Below are 17059 nucleotides of genomic sequence, written 5' to 3' on the forward strand. Positions count from 1 at the left end.
AGAGGCGGTCAGGACAAGAGTGGGACTGGTGGGTGGTTTAGACAATCTACTGTAATGGTGACTTCACAGATAGTGGAGTCTTTGATTAGGGTTGGGCAGAGGAGCTGGAGATTAAGGGGATAAATTCAACAAATCTTTGACAGTAGGATCAAAGGTCTTGTATTCCTGTATATGCAGGGGTGGGAAGAGAGGAAAAGAATCAAGGGTGACCTTTACATGTCTGGCTGAGCGACAGGGCACAAGGGACTTTAGTTAGTGACGCAGATATGACTAAACCGGGTACAGATGTGAAACCGGAATACCGCGTAAAACATCTTGTTCTGTGCCTGGCTCAGGAAACATAATCAATAAATGTGATTACTATTATCTATGCTAGACTGTGTTCCACAATAATGGCTTCTTGGAAGCAGTGACTTATTTGACCTTAAACACAGTACGCCAGAAGCAACCGGAACAGGGTTCATAAATGAATGGCAACGAGTCTTTGAAATAAGTTACAGAAAACTTCCCTAGGAAACTGAGCATAAGGACGCAAACCTTAACCCCTGTGCTCTGGAGGCAGAGGCAGGTGGATCTCTGCAAGTTCAATGCCAGCCTGATCTACCTAGTGAGTTCCAGGGCAACCAACCAGGGCAACATAGAGACCCTGTCAAAACAAATAAACAAAATGTCATTAAGAAGTGATCATGCCAAGGGCTAGGGAGATAGATGTCTTACCCAGTAGCGGGCTTGCTGTGCAAGTGTGAGGTGGTGAGTTCAGATCCCTAGCACCTGTGTAAGCCAGGCATGCTAGCTGTGCAAGGCTCTGTAACCCTGATGCGGGAGAGTAAAGGCAGATGCCTAGGGCTGCTGGCCAGCTAGTTTAACAGCCAGCCCAAAACAAACATTCCAGGTTCACTGAGAGACCTTGTCTCAAGAAATATGGTAGTGGGTGACAGAAGACACAGGACATCAACCTCTAGTCACACATACAGGCACGAGCATGCACACACACCCACACACAGAGAAGACAGGGGAGGGGAGAGTGAGGGAGGTAATGGGTGGAGAGAGAGAGGGATGGTGCAGAGAGTGCAGCTATAACACAGACCACAGAAGGAGTCAGTTCAGCACCATCTGAAGTCTGTGCCTCCGAATGACAGCACCGACAACAGAACCATCAAATGCTTCACATTTAAGCTTTTATTTTGAAAAATAAAATACAAAAGTCATTAGGTTGTAAATGTATACAGTAATTTCCAAACGTCTCTGAAACAATACAATGAATTATTTAAATAATTAAGGTATTTACTATTATCCACATCAATACATTTAAACAGGCACAAGTGTTCTACAAAACATCGGAACGTGTACAGAAAACCTATTCTGAATGAGACTGCCTGGTGTTTTTTTTTTTTTTTTAACAGAATGCCATCTTCAAACTCTCCTTTCTTTGAAATTAAAGAAGGATCTGGGAAGGAAAGACAAGGACAAGAGGAGCTGTGACAGAACTGGGTCCCTGCTGGGCTCCACATCTTGAGGGCCATGCATGTTACTGCGCTCAAGACCACTTGGGACAGGAGGCTGGCAGGTGATCGGGATCCACCGGCAAGGACACGCCCTTCTCCCAGCAGGCAGCAGTTCCGGAGATTTCCCTTCTGTAGACAAGGCAGTCTTCCCTAGGAAAACACACAGCATGTGGTTACAGGAAGGATGGGGCTGCTTCTCCTCTACCTCCCCCACCCCCGCCTCACTCCTTGTTTGTTCGAGGGGGTGAGTGGGCTTCTGCAGCCCAGGGGCATGAGGACTGACACCCATGAGCACAAGCCTCTGAGGGACAGGCATGAGGAGCATAGTTTCCCATCTGTGATGTTTCCAGTACCTGCAAGTAAGTTCAAGATACCAAGCAAGAGAATAGGAGGGCTGCCTCAGACCCTTTCAAAGGATGGTGACAGTCCCCTGCACCTGAAGCCACCACCAATGTCCACGGCTGGTCTTGTGACATAACCTTGACAAATGAATTCTCTGGGATCTCTTCCCACCAGCACACAGGTGGCTGGGCTCCACATCTCTTGAGCTCGCTGCCTAACGTTCCATAATGCTACAGTCCCCTTGCCTATGCCATGGCCACACTTTCTCTGTGCCAGACTCTGAAGAAGCCATGTTGGTTAGGTCTTACCACGGACCTCTGCTTAGCATACTCTTGCTTTTACAGATAAGGAAACAGACACAGAACTAAGCTACTTGGTGCCAAGAAGTGGCAGAGTCAGTGCCAACCCAGGCTGTCTGAGGCCAGAGGTGTCCTCTCCACCAGAACACACGGCTATCTCTGCTAGCCCACGTAGAAAATCCCACCCAGTAGCACCCACCAGGCCTCACCTCACTCGTGGGAAGTTATGGGCTCAGCTACTCCACTTGCTCGGTCTGTTGAAGGAACCAAGAGGCATGTTAAAACCCTTGGAGTTGGTCAGTTAGTAGAAGAGGTGACTGTTCTCACCAACACACCAGGTAATGGCTCAGCAGATTGTGAGGATTAACATTACATTTAAGGTTTACACTTACAGTGACTGAGAGAGAAAAAAGTCCCTAGCGTGCACAGACTGTACTATAGTGATCAACTTCCTTTTCCCCAGACATTGAAACCTATTCTTAAAACTGACCGATCTTGTAATATCCGCTGTTCCAGCAAGATCGTGGGTCATAAGACTTAACTGCTATTTTGTTTGTTTGTTTGGTTTGGACTTGGGTTTTTTGAGACAGGGTTTCTCTCTGTAGTACTGGGTGTCCTAGAACTCTGTAGACCAGGCTGGCCTCGAACTCACAGAGATCTACCTGCTTCTGCCTCCTGAGTGCTGGGATTAAAGTACCTCCTGATGACTAACTACTATTTCTGCTTTTGTAATAAAACTTCAAAGAGATGATTAGGACAGCTGCAAGACGTGTATGATGAATTAAGACCTCAAGCCCTGGGCTGACATGGATAGGAGCTGCATCTTGGGAATGCTCTCAGGTATAACCCTGGACCCGTGTTGGGGGTCAGTGACTAAATAAAAAGCCTCTTGTTAAAATTTATTCATGGTCATGGTAAATCTCCAAGGGACCCCACACTTGTAAGAGTATCTGCCCAGACTTTCAGATAAACTCAGCCTTAACTGTTTGAAGGAAGGAAGGAGGGAGGGAGAGAGACAGAAAGAAAGAAAACGAACGAGCCACCACCCACCCATAACTGGACTAGTCTTTCCCACACTCCAGGGAGAGCCTGACTCCTTTAGCATCTCCTGAGTAACAGGGACGCCTTTGTTTCTCATGAGCCCCATGGGACATGAGATCTCAGGGTGGGCTCGTCACCAGAAACATCAACACTGTGACCAGATGTTTACACTCTGAGCCAGCTTAGCCTCAATTCAAATGCTGGGAGCTAAAGTTCAGGGAACTTTTGGTTATTGTGGCCATGAACAAGGAGAAGAACTCAGACTCTGATTGGGAGAGAACACAGAGCTGTCTCTGAACCTCCCCCATCCCCAGACCTGGCCTGTGTACCTCTTCCTTAGTCCTGACTGACCTTGAACAACTCAACTATGTAGGAAGCGGTGGACTTGCAGTGGTCCTCCTGCCTCTACCTCCTGGTTCTGGGATTACAAACATGTGCTGCTGTGTCTAGCACATTCCTATTTTCTTTTTTCTTGCTGTGATAGGGTCTCTTGCAATCCCAGATGGCGTTGGACACTCCGTGCAGTTGGAGATGACCTGGACTGGAACTTGATCCTTCCACTTCCAATTCACAAGTGCCAAGACTACAAGCATGATCTTTCTTTTACATTTTTTTTCTTTATTTAACACATACGGGTATTTTACATACTATGTGTATGTTGGTGTCTGAAGAAAGCAGAAGAGGGCATCGGATAACTTAGAACTAGAGTTACAGGTAGAGTTACAGGTAGTTAAGAGCCTCCATGTGGGGGCTGGGAATCAAACATAGGATCTGGAAGAGCAGCTGGTGCATGCTACAACATGCATTTTCAAGATTTTATTTCTATTTTTAAATATCTGTATCTATCTGTCTGTCTAAGAGTACATACATGTAAGTGTGATAACCGAGTGTCAGATCTCTTGGAGCTAAAGTTACAGCCAGCTGGAAGTTACCTGACATGGGTGCTAAGAATGGAACTAAGGTCCTTGTAAGACCAGCTGGTAATCTTAATCACTAAGTCATCTGCACAGTCCCTAAGGCACAGTCTTTCATGTTCCAGCATGCTTTTAGGAAAGATTAAATAGTTGCCACAGTATTTGAAATGTTTATCAAGGTGTTCTAAAACCTTATTCACATGAAGACATATCTATTGTCAACAATTTAGTACTGGATTTAAAAAGTAACTGTTCTACTAAAGGCTTATTTTTACTATTTATTTATAATTCTTACAGTCCCAGCACCTGACAGGAAAAGGAGGCTGTATCTCTGTGAGTTTGAGGCCAGCCTGGTCTACACTGTGAATTCCAGAACAGCTTTGATCTACAGAGTGAGTTTCAGATAGCCAGAGCTACAGAATAGAAAAGACCTTGTCTCAAAAACCAAAATAAAAGCAAATTTTATTATTGGACTGGAGAAAAGTCTCAGTGGTTAAGAGTATCTGTTGCTCTTCCAGAGAACTCAGGTTTGATTCATGGCACCCACATGGTGGCTCACAACAACTGAACTTTAGTTCCAGGAGGTCTGACACTCCCTTCTGGCTCCCTCGGGCATCAGGCACACATGTGGTCCACAGACATACATGCAGACAAAACATACATACACTTAAGATAAAAATAATAATTTAGGTTTATTACTACTATTTTGGGACAGAGTCTCACTATATAGCCCTGACTGGACTGGAACTCATGATGCCCAACTCTGGCATTCAATTTTTTAAAAAATTACTTATTTAATTACTTATTGTGTGGCTGGTGCTGGTGTGGATGCTCTGCGGGGGAATGTGTGTACCTGTTAAGTGTGTGTTAAGTCAGAGGACACCTTCAGAAGACACTTCATTCCTTCCATCTTTATGTGGGTTCCTGGAATCAAACTCAGATTGTCAGGTTTAGTGACAACGCCTTTACCCACTAAGCCGTCTCACCAACTCTAGCATAATTTATTTGTTTTTTGTTTTCATTTTGTTTGGGAAATTGTTTGTTTAAGATAGGGGCTGGCAGTGGAGCTCAGGCTGCCCTGGAACTTACTGTCTTCTTGTTTCTGTCTCCCCAGTGCTGGGAAAACAGGCATGTGCCACACTGCCCAGCTATGATAAGTTGTAGTAAGTAAATATCCACAGGTCAGGTGTGTAATTTGTCATTATTTAAATCCATGCCTGAAGACATCTTTTCCTCAGGAGGACATGGGACACTCCTCTGGATGGCCTTGTTCCCGTTTACCCACCTCCTTCTCTATCTGGAGCGGACTTGAGTGTGTGTGAAGCACAGGGACGCCTTCAGTCCATTCTCAAATCGCCTTTCTTGGTTTCCTCAAGTTTCTCCTGCCTCCTGAATTGCTTTCTGGCCCCAGGTTCCCCAGCTATGAGTAACAGTCCATTCAGGAACTCAGCCAGGGCTCTGGGATGTCATGTGCACTTTCTGGCCCCACACTCCCCTCTATGCAAGAGTCAGAGTTTTGAGGTGGTTCAGGAGTTCCTTGAGGAGACCTTTCCTTTTCCTCCAACTCCTGAGGATGGATCCTAATTTCTCACTTGTAACAGATCCTTAGCAAACAATTGTTGAATCCATGAAAAGAATGGAAGAGTGTTAAAAATAGATTGCTAAGAATATGCCTTAAAAACACTTTTCAAACTCTCTAGTGTCAGCAATCAGTATGGAGGGCTGGTAACTCAGAGAGCTCAGGTTGGGCGGAGCCTTGTGTCTGGTGGGAGGCAGCGTAGTGCCGGAGGACAGCCTGCTTGCTTCCTCCAGGTATGCAGCAGGAGACACGGCTCACACAAACACACACGACAGCATTTCCCCAGCGATCAGCATTTCCCCATCGATCGTAACTGAAATGCTGTCTAAGCTCAGTACAGAGAGCAGCACCCAGCTTCATGCTAGATAGCAAAGCTGTGCAGATGGCAGGGACTATCCACTTCCCCCAGCTGTTCACAGGTGACGGGTGCTGACAGGACACTCTGGGCCACTTTAGGACATCTGCTATAACAGTCTCTGTTCTCCAACTCAGGACACAAGAATAGAATGCAAATGAACTAAAACATTACAGCTGTCATTGCAGACTGGTTTCTGCTCTTCTTCAGGCAGAGTCTTACTTTGCAGGCCTGGCTCTCCTGGCACGTACTATGTAGACCAAGCTGGCCTCGAACTCACAGAGATCCACCTGCCTCTGCCTCCAAGGTGTTACAGGTGCGCCACCACGCCAGTACTTTAAGTTCCTTTTAAACACAAGGACTGCAAGCTTTACCTCTCACCAGCTGTGGACAGCCATGGGAGAACAGTTGACACACCACAGATGTGAATGATAAAAATACCAGTGGGGGCTGCAGAGTCTTCACGCAAAGGAGATGCTCAGCAGGCTGGGCGCTCTCCAGAAGTCTCCTTATTTATATGTGAAACACTTTGTGGCTCTGTATCATTGTTACCAAAGCACTTCCCTAGCTTTGGAAGACCCTGGACTCTCTCAGATTGCAGCAGTCTGCTGCTTTTCCTATAGTCCATCTTTGTTTGCTTGTCTGTACACTGAGAGGGGTCTGACCAGGACCTCTGTGTAGCCTAGGCTAGCCCTGGACTTGTGATCCTCTCATCTCAGCCGATGGCTGACATTAGAGGCCTAAACCGCCACAGCTGGCTTTTATTCTCTCATTTTCACTTGAGTCTCGTTGTCGCTTCAAAAGCGTACTGGCTGGAAGAGGTGGTCTTACATAACAACAGGAAGGAGAAGCAGTACAGTACCTGGGGTTTTTCTTTCAGAAAGTCAGGTAGCTGAAATTCTCCTTTATAGACCTGGAAAGAACAGAGCAGGGTGAGTGTAAGGAAACAGGTGCACCCTGCCACACACGTGACCTCCATGGCCGCTGGGCTGCGCTACTCTAGGAGTCTGGAACCAGGGGCAGCAAGAGAAGCAGACCTTGATGAGAACCCCCCGCTCACTCTCTACAATCCCCCTGCAGTAACAGCTCAGTGCTCCTGAGCTGACTGGCTAAGAAAGGGCAGGTATGTCTGAGGAGGGGATCCAAATCAGAATGTCAGGGCTGCTCCTAGTGACTAGAAGAACCCAAGCCCTAGGCAAGCTGCTGCAGGATTCACTTTGGTTAGGAGCAAGCTTCTCCTGGCTGCCCATCAGTTCTCCAGTTACAACCCTGGAGTTGAGTCAACTTTACTTTCCTCAGTTTACCCAAGATCCTATTTAAGATGTATTATTAGAGGATCCTTAAAGTGATACCTAGTTTGAGACAGGGTCATCCCAGACTAGCCTCAAGATTGCTAGTCAACAATCACCTTGAATTTGTAATCCTCTGCCTCCACTGTCCTGGTGCTGGGATTACAGGCAGCCTTCACTAAGCTCAGTGTACACAGTCCTAGGGATCAAATCCAGGACTGTTGGCATGCTGGGTAAGCACTCTACCAACTCAGCTATATCCAGGCCCAAGCTCATAAAACTTTATAATAAAAACCAGACTTTTAATATGACAAAGGATGTTTCTAGTTTATGTAGTAACTAGGCAATGGTTTTTATTTTATATTCTAGGTTTTTTTTTAATTGTTTGTTTAGTTTTTTTTTCAAGACAGGGTTTCTCTGTGTAGCTCGTCTGTTCTGGACTTTGTAGACCAGGCTGTCTTTGAACTCAGAGTTCTGCCTACCTCTGCATCCCAAGTACTGGGATGAAAGGTGTGATATACCAATCCCTGCAAATTTGTTTAGATTTTTGTCATTTTATATGTGTTTTGCCTGTATATGTGTCTGTGCACCACATTCATGCCTGGTAGTGAGGAGGTGGTCAGTCTTCATATGGGTGCAGGGAATTGAACCTGGGTCCTTTGCAACAACAAGGGCCCTTAACCACTGAGCCAACTATCCAGCCGCGGTTTTTTTTTGTTTGTTTGTTTGTTTGTTTTTTATTTTTTAACTGCATTATTTGAACTTTTAAAACCCTATCAAATATCTAACAATAGATATAACAGAAGGGTCTGGGAGATTCAATACAGTAGTGATGGCTCCTTATATTAATCCAAATTAAATTCTCAGCATCTTTTTTTTTTTAAAAGAACAGTAAAAAGTATACTGTAAAAATTACATAGGAATGCATAAGGCAAGGTCTGGAGAGATCACTTTGTTGCTTTCTATGTAGCATGAGGATCTAAGTTCCATTTCCAGAACTCACAAAAATGACTGGATGTGGTGGAGCACATTTGTAATCCCAGAGCTAGGGAGACAGAGGCAGCAGTACCCTGAGACCCACTGGCTGGCAAGCTTGGCCTAATCAGCAAGCTCCCATTCACAGAGAGGGACCATGTTTTAAAAGACAAAACAAACACCTGAGGAACAACACTTCTACATACTCTTACATACAAACACACACACACACACAGACACACAGACACACACACACTCACAGAGAGAGAGAGAGAGGGAGAGAGAGAGAGAGAGAGAGAGAGAGAGAGAGAGAGAGAGAGAGAGAAACACATAGGGCAAAGAGTCAAAGAAATCATGAAAGAAAAAGCAAAGTGTGAAGGCTTATGTTACCAGATATCAACACACTGTACTCTACACTGTATTCTAATATATTAGTGCACTGTGGTGGTGGTTTAGACAAGAATGGCATCCATAGGCTCACGTGTCTGAATACTTGGTTCTCGGTTGGTGGGACTGTTTGGGAGGGGCTAGAGTGTGGCCTTGTTGGAGGAGGTGTTTCACTGGGGGAAGGCTTTGAGGCTTCCAGAGACTCATACCATTCCCAGAGTATTCTCTCTCTCCCTGCTTCCTGCGGATTAGGGGTGAGCTCTCTTCTGCTGCTTCTGTGCCAACATACCTGCTGCCATGCTGTTCCTTCATGACGGACTCTAACCCTCTAAAACCTTAAGCCCAATTAACTGCTGTCTTTTATACCCTGCCTTGGTCATGGTGTTATAGCAATCAAAAAGTAGCTAATACCGTGTGTATGTGTATAGTACATAGATACAGAGAGACACAGATAGGCACCTATGCATTCCTCCTAGACTAACTAGGTAGCTATATGATGAGGACAATAAAGTTTGACATAAGGGCATACGATGTAATAAATTATCACTTCTGGATGCAGCAGTCCTGTAGGACAACGTGATCAGAATGGCTATGTAAGCCAGGCCAGGGGTGCCCATCTATAACCTAAGCAGTGGGAGGTAGAGGCAGGAGAATCTCAAGTTTAAGGCCATTTCTGAGCGACATAGTGAGTTCAAGGCCAGCCTAAGCTACCTGACACCCTGTTTTATCAAACAAACAAACCTCCAAATGGGCAGGGTGTATTGGTGACCTCAGAAGCTGCACGCATGTTGTATATAAACATACATGCAGTCAAAGTACTCATATGCATAAACGTAGAATAAACTCCTTAAACATGTTTTTAAAAGAATGTATTGCAACCTGACTTCTTTAGGACACAATACCTGCAGGAGCCCATCTGACAGGCACCTGCTGAGACACCATTTATGGCCACATATCCTGCTCCCTGCCCTGCCTTCTTCTTGGGAACTGGAGAGCCTGGCCACAGGCTCGTGCTGTGAAACCAGGCCCATCCTCAGTGAGCTCTAGAAATTCCAGCGCCTGCCCACTTGGGCCTGATTCTTATCTCCAGAAACCCTGCCATGCTGTGTGTCTCTGCTCAAAGTCCCAACTACACTGCTGTCTGTCTGTCTGCCTTTGGCATTGATAACTATTCTAATAAACCCCTTGTCCCCCAACAGTAGTTTCCCTCTTGAGCCCCCATACCTGGACACTAAGATTATGTATGTTTGCTGTTCTAGGCTGCTCATACACCTGAGGGTAATGTGTTCTGTTTCAGCAAATAATCAACCCTGGATGAGACTATTCTGTTGTAACACATGCCTAAAATGTTGACAGCATCAGAATGGAGAGGCAAGTAGGAGCCAGGACTTTCAGGAGAGCAACTATTACAGAAGCCTAAATGGCCAAAAACTGAGTTAGTAGATTTTGGGCTTTGAAGAGTCTGGCCTGTGAACATTTTAAAGGATTTGAGGGACAACACAGAGGCAGGGAGAGTTTGTTAAGCAGTGGCTACAAGTTGAGCAACCTGGACATGCAGAAAGTAGAAATGTACCTAATGGACTGAGAGGTACAGCCAAGGAGATTTCACGCCAAGTGTTAAAGGTTCTACCTGGTTTCTTGATACACGCAGTAAACACTTAGGAAAGAACTCTCATTTTTGTTGTTTTTTTTAAAGAAAAGGAGCCAAGATGTGATGGTTTTAAAAAATGCACAGGCCTCCATCTTCACTGGAGCCGTGTGGCAAAGTCACCCTCCCTCCACAGATTCCATCAGGACAGCATTGTTCTACTGCCTGCCTCTCATAAGGACCTGAATTAAACCTGTAACCTCCTTACGCTAGGCAAAGAGACCACACACTCACATCGGCGCAACAGGAAGTGGGTGTCTGCACAGGCCATCATGCAGTTATCACAAGCAAACAGTGTATATCTAGGGTGTTACCCCTGGAATGGCCTGCAGTTTGTAGATGGGAACCCAGAGTTCTACACGGTGCTGTGGAAAACAAAGGTGGTATAGCCTGCACAGACCAAAACAAACAAACAAAAACAAAACAAAGCAGACCTTTTGCATGGGGTCTGGAGAGATGGCTCAGAGCTTAAAAACATTTGCTGTTCTCCCAGAGGATGCTGTAATAGTCTCAGCACCCACATCAGATGGTTCAGATGCTTCACAACCATCTAGAGTTGGAGCTCTGAGGATCCAATGTCCTCTCCCAGACTCTGCAGGCACCTGTGCTCAGATGTGGGATGTTACATACACATGCCATTAGATTAAGTGACTCTTTAAAACAACAAGCTAAGCAAGCTCTCTCTCACACTGTCTCTGGATCTTAACTCAGCTGGTTAATGGGACAGATGTGTATACCCAGGAAGTTCTCACAACTCCCACATAAGAAACCATCTGAAGCCAAAGCTGTGTGTCACACACACAGGAGAGAGGAAGCAGTCAGGAAAACTGTTAAGAACCAGAGTCTATGTTAGGTGTATACAGATAATAGCCTCACTATTCTTACAAGTCTTCCCTGAGTCAAATCGGGGAGATAAAAACTCCTAAACAACAAATACATTAACCTTACCAAGTTCACTGGGCTGGATCGTAAGAACCACAGCAGGGCTGATGGCCCAGTGGTTAAGCATATTTGTTCTTGCAGAAGATCAGGTTTTTGTGGCTCACACCACCCATAACTATAGTTCCAGGGAAGCTGACCTCATCTCCTGACCTCTTCAGGCACCAGGCACACATGGAGTAAGCAGACAGAAATGTGAACAAAACATCCACACATTAAAAAAAAAAAAAAGACTCCCATCCGGGGGCTGGAGAGATGGTTCGGCTGTTAAGAGCACACACTGCTCTTCAGAGTTCAGTCTCTAGCACTGGCACTGGGCAGCTCATGGTCAGTGGATCCACACCCTCTTCTAGCCGCTGTGTCCACCCCAGCCCCCACCCACAAACACATGTACAATCTTCTAAGGAGAAAAATAAAACGATGACTTAAAACAAGTGTGTGCCCTTGTGAAAGGACAGAAGCCAGAATACTGTGTAACAGAGAATAAGTAGTTTCGGCTTTGTGGGGCCACATGGTCTCTGTTCTGGTGCTCTGCCCTGGCAGGGCACAAGCAGGCGTACAGAACAGTCAAATGAAACCTGCTCTGGAAACAGCTGTCCACAAGAACAGATCTGCCTGTAAGGAAGACCTCCAACCCTTTAACCTAAAACCTAAAACAAAAAAAAAAAAAAACAAACAAAAACAAAAAAATTTTACAACGAGAAAGCTTTTTGCAATGTCTAACAATAAATCAGTAAATGCTGGTGTCCAGATTATGGACTTGGTACTAGACGAGACACCTCTGACTAAAGTGTTGCTTCTGTTCAGTTTTTCCAACATACACATACTGTGTTGTACTTTATACTTAGTTCTGCAGTGCTCTGGCTAGAGCCCAGGGCACGGCCTATTCAGACAGGCACTGTACCGCTTGCTACAGTCCAGCCCTCACTGCAAAGGGCCAAGATTGGTCTCTGTCTCCTCACACCCAAGGCTGTAATGTCAAACTGTGCTGTAGGTTAGAATACCTTTATTCTTCCCCCTTCTTTCTCTAAACTCACTACATTCCTGCTTTTTTCCTTCCAATTATATATAATTATGTGCAGAACTGGATTAATTTTCATTTCAGCCCCTGACAGAATCTCACTGACAGTCCATGCTCAGTAATACAATTTGTTGTTTTTATTACTTGAGGAATTGTAACTTGGTATTTTCACATGCAGAGAAAACACAATTCCAGCCAGGAATGACAGTGCAGGAAGGAAGCCAGCTTTGAAGTTTGCATTCCCGGTCCCTCTGGGCTTGTGTGACCCAGAAGAGACTCATTAGCTCCACACCAGAAATGCTAGCAGCTGGTAACACGCGTGTTTACGTGTTCTTGGCTGACTTTAAGGGTTCTGGCAGTTGTGCACATCAGACTGAGTTCTTAGAAAGTTCACCAGTCTTGTCCAGTCTGGAAACAAGGAAAACGATAATGTTTCCTATATTATGAAGATGAAGGAATTAATCAGCACAGAAATACAAAAACCCACTCTAAACACGTCTTTAATACAAAGCGAGGAATTTCATGCCATAACTGCTGAATAAGGACAAGTCAAAATGAGCTTAAGTTGTGACAATCAGCTGCTATTAAACAGAAAACTTACAGTATGTAGTATCAATACACAACATTTAGCAGTAAGACTTTGAATTCAGGCCCAGGACAGTGGAACTGTTTTCAGTCCCAGAACATAGGAGGCAGAGAAGAGGAGAATCTGTGAGTTCGATGCAAACTTGGTCTCCACAGTTTGTTGCTTGTTTTCAAGTTATGTGTGTGGGCAGTTTGCCGGCGTGTATGTATGGAGTCCGGAAGAGGGAGTCAGATCCTCCCTGGAATTGGAGTTACAGGCAGTTGGAAGTCATCATGTGGTTGCTGGGGATTGAACCTGGGTCCTCTGGACATGCTCTTAGCTATGAAACCATCTCTCTCCAGGCCCCACAATGAGGTTCTGAAGACTACAGCTCAAGATCAGTGTGCTGGACCATGTTTATCAAGGATGACAGCCATGTTACTGTAAGTGTCGAGTGCTCCAAAGAACCAGCGGCTGTCATACAGAGACTAGTATCCTAGCCCAGCTTCCCATTACTCTGTGAAGAGACTGGGAATACATACGTGTGTGTGTGTGTGTGTGTGTGTGTGTGTGTGTGTGTGTGTGTGTGTGTATAAAACCCAAGACCATTTGGTGTTGCTTATATGTACATGTGTTTAAGGCTGACCACCTGAAACTGAGTAACATAACCAGGGGCCTGACCCTGGAGAAAATTCCAGTCCTAAGGGATCAGATTCCTGAACGCTTCACACATGTGGTACACAGACATACATGCAGGCAAAACACTCATACACATACATTTTTTCAATCTAAAAATAAAAAGTATAAGAGGCAGTGGAGTGGGCTCTTCATTAGTGGTTACAGCCATCAAAGGGTTGAGACAGGATTGTAAGCTTGAGGCTAGCCTGGGCTATATAGTGAGTTCCTGCACAATTTAGCTACACAGCCAAATCCTGTCCGGAAAAACGGAAAATAAATAAATGTAAAGGAACCAGAGGCCAAGGGGCATGATACATAACACTCTACTCTCAAAAGCTAGTAAAAACATTAATTGTACAGTTACAAACCGCTGCCACGTGTGCTGTTCCTAACACTGTTGCAAGTGAGAGCGCTGCGGCCACGACTATTCCTGTTCCTTGACAGCTCCTCTCTGGTCCTCCCTCTTCCTCTTCTCTGGTGCTCTCTCCTCCTCCCTGGTCCTCTCTCCTCCTCCCTGGTCCTTTCTCCTCCTCTCTGGTCTTTCCTCCTTTTCTTTTCTACCTTGAAACCAAGATTCTTGAAAAGTAAAAACACTTCCACTGCCCCTAGTGGAAGCAGGCGGGGCAGTCCGTGCGCTGGGGTGCTCAACAGGCTAAAGTAAAGCTGGGGGTCTCAGAGCAGAAGCACACTGAGTCCACATGTCCAGCACCTTATCCCAAACCCATTTCTCCCCTCAACGTCAACAATCACAAGGAAGAAGCAGGAGGATCTCTGTGAATTAGGTCAGCCTTATCTGTGTAACAAGTTCAAAGCCAGCTAGTGTTACACAGTGAGGCTGTCTCAAACAACAGCAATAACAACAAGAATGTGGAAGGTCACTAAAACTACAAATGCATCTCTTGGTAGGCAGCTGGACCATGGTGTGTGTGTGAGTGAGTGAGTGAGTGAGTGAGTGAGTGTGTGTGTGTGTGTGTGTGTGTGTGTGTGTATGTGCGCATGTGCGCAGAGGGAGAGAAAGACCAGACAGAGCAAGACTGGGGGCAAGACTGCAACAGGCAGCTGACTTCCCAGAGTCGACACGATGAATTCAAACTTCAGTCCAGCTAGCTCCCTGGGGCATTACTAAAACAAATCAAGGAAATCAGTCCTTTATCTAGATAGCACATGTGGTGTGGGGATGTGGGAATTAGGCTAAAGGTCAGTATCTCCCTTAATTCACTTAACTCCAAGAGAAAACCAAAATGAAAAGCTGGTGTTCAACCGCAGAGAAGCTCACTTTAAGACCTGAATGACTGGTCCAGCTAAATGAAGGAAGAAAGTGTATGTGTTTCATATACATGTTTACATGAGTGCCTTCATGCGTGCATGCATGCAGAAGCCAGTGGTCAATGCCGAGTGTTTTCTTTGACTTTTTAAGACAATCTCACCGAACTGGTTGCTCACCAATTCAGCTAAGCTAGCTGGCCAGAAGTCCTCCATTCTGTCTGGGAGCACTGGGATTGCTGGCTCGTGCATGGTGCCTGGTCCAGTCCCATAGCTCTCCCTTCATACAAAAGGCCCAGCATGGCACCACACACCTAAGACACGAGGACACACAAATACAAATAACCCATAATTGTAAAGGCTCGACAGAGGCCCATGGGTGAAGACAGTGAAGGTGAGGCTATCTCTGAGGTACTGGCATGGGACAGACAGAGGCCCATGGGTGACGACAGTGAAGGTGAGGCCATCTCTGAGGTACTGGCATGGGACAGACAGAGGCCCATGGGTGAAGACAGTGAAGGCGAGGCCATCTCTGAGGTACTGGCATGGGACAGAAAGACAGAAACTTCAGCAGACATGAGAAGGGAAAGCCCCCCTACTCAGAAGTCTGGCTGAAGCATCTCACAAGCTGAGAATCAAAAATTCCAAAACAGGTGGCCCAGGCCTTTAGTCCCAGCACTCAGGAGGCAGAGGCAGGCACATCCTTTAGTTTGTGGCCAACAAGGTCTACACACGGAAACCCTGTCTCAAAAAAACAAAAACAAACAAACATTCCAAAACAATGAACAACATCTGCCGTGAGGGTTGCTGTCACAGAGGCAGTATGTCTTTTATAGAGAGATTTCAAATAAGAATATCTGTCACAGCATCGATCCATGTGTAACTCCTGAGCAAGTATGATCCTGAGGATACCTTTCCTCCTCTCCCAGATGGAACAGTCTCACAATCTCCCAAACAAGACTGTTTAATTTATTGTAAAACCATCTCACTTCTCCAATCTGGGATTTTTTTTGTTTTTTTGTTTTTTTTTTTTTTTTTTTTCTGCGCTGTAATCCTATGCAATGTACACCAGGAAACACCCTAGCATCTGACACTCCTTTGAAAAGACAAATTCAAAACTTTCCAAAATTATATACATAGCAGCAAAAACACAACGAGGCAAGTACCTCCCAAGAAATCCACACAAGTGTGTCCTATACCGATCTCCTCCTGAGCATCGCAAATGAGTCCTATGCTGATCTTCCCCTGAGCAGCTTTATTCCTAAACCTATGTTAATCTCAAATCAATGCCAAATTCTTCTCATAATACGCTCCAAATCCACTTCATATTAGCACTGAGGGAGGTCAATACCCCAGGCTTCAACTGAGCAGAGAACTTGGAAGACAAGCCCTTCAGGCAACAGCTCAGAGATGTTTCTGGCCAGTGTCACTGACTTACTGAAGAACACAGAAAGACGAGCATAATGGAGAGACGGAAAGTTCAAGAAGAAAAATGGAAATCCAAGGGCTGAAAAATGCACCATTTGAAATGAAAATGTCACTGCACCCAGGAAAATTAGAGTCATAAGAAAAAAGGATTCGTGAATTAAAGAATTAAATTTAGTTTAAAACTAATGAAGAGCCAGAGTGGGGCTAGGAGATGGCTTAGCAGATAAAGCACTGTTGTGCAAGAATGAAGGTCCACAGCAGTGCTGGGTGGGTGTGCTGGCTCCCTGCACCCCCGGGATTGGATGGTAAAAAGGAGGGCTCCCCAGAGCAAGCTGGCCATCTTATCTGTGAGATCTGGGTTCAACAGAGAGACACTGCCTCAAAGACTAATGTGCAGTGACTGAGGAAGATGACTGGAGTCACTCTCTAGCCCCCACACACATCCCCAGCACACACGCAGATACACATACATAGAACCAGGCATGGTGGCTCTTATGCACCTGTCCCAATACAGAGTAAATACATGCAATTAAAAAGTTCTCAGAGAGAGACATTTTAGCTTAAACACAAAACTAAGAGAATTAGTAGCTAGTGAACTTTAATAAGGCAGGCATCTGGCTGAAAAGATGTTGGAAAAAAAAATCTGTATCAAGAAAAATAGTACCCATGTGGCCTACAATGCATAAAATATTTAATAGCTGTCTGTTTACAGGAAAAAAATGTGCAGCCCTTGTTCTGGAGCAACCATAACAGACGAACACAAAGCACAGCTAAAATGAGGAGATAATTGCCACAGTGGATAAAAGACTAAAAAATAATAATACTAGATTA

At 45.3% G+C, this 17059-nt stretch overlaps 1 protein-coding gene across 1 annotated transcript in view; it reads right to left on the reverse strand.

Moving 5' to 3' along the window:
- Positions 1–1266: 1266 nt before the first annotated feature.
- TPST1 (tyrosylprotein sulfotransferase 1) overlaps positions 1267–17059 on the reverse strand; it is a 54421-nt gene continuing 38628 nt past the window's right edge. Inside the window, exons 4-6 of the mRNA XM_080940874.1 lie at positions 6898–6948; positions 2356–2400; positions 1267–1655 (exon numbers count right to left, since the gene is read on the reverse strand). Of these exons, the coding sequence (XP_080797000.1) occupies positions 2383–2400; positions 6898–6948 (69 nt within the window). The 3' untranslated portion in view covers positions 1267–1655; positions 2356–2382. The remainder of the gene's footprint in view (positions 1656–2355; positions 2401–6897; positions 6949–17059) is intronic.

The sequence above is a fragment of the Micromys minutus genome, assembly GCF_963924665.1.
Source record: "Micromys minutus genome assembly, chromosome: 29".
Taxonomy (NCBI): Eukaryota; Metazoa; Chordata; class Mammalia; order Rodentia; family Muridae; genus Micromys; species Micromys minutus.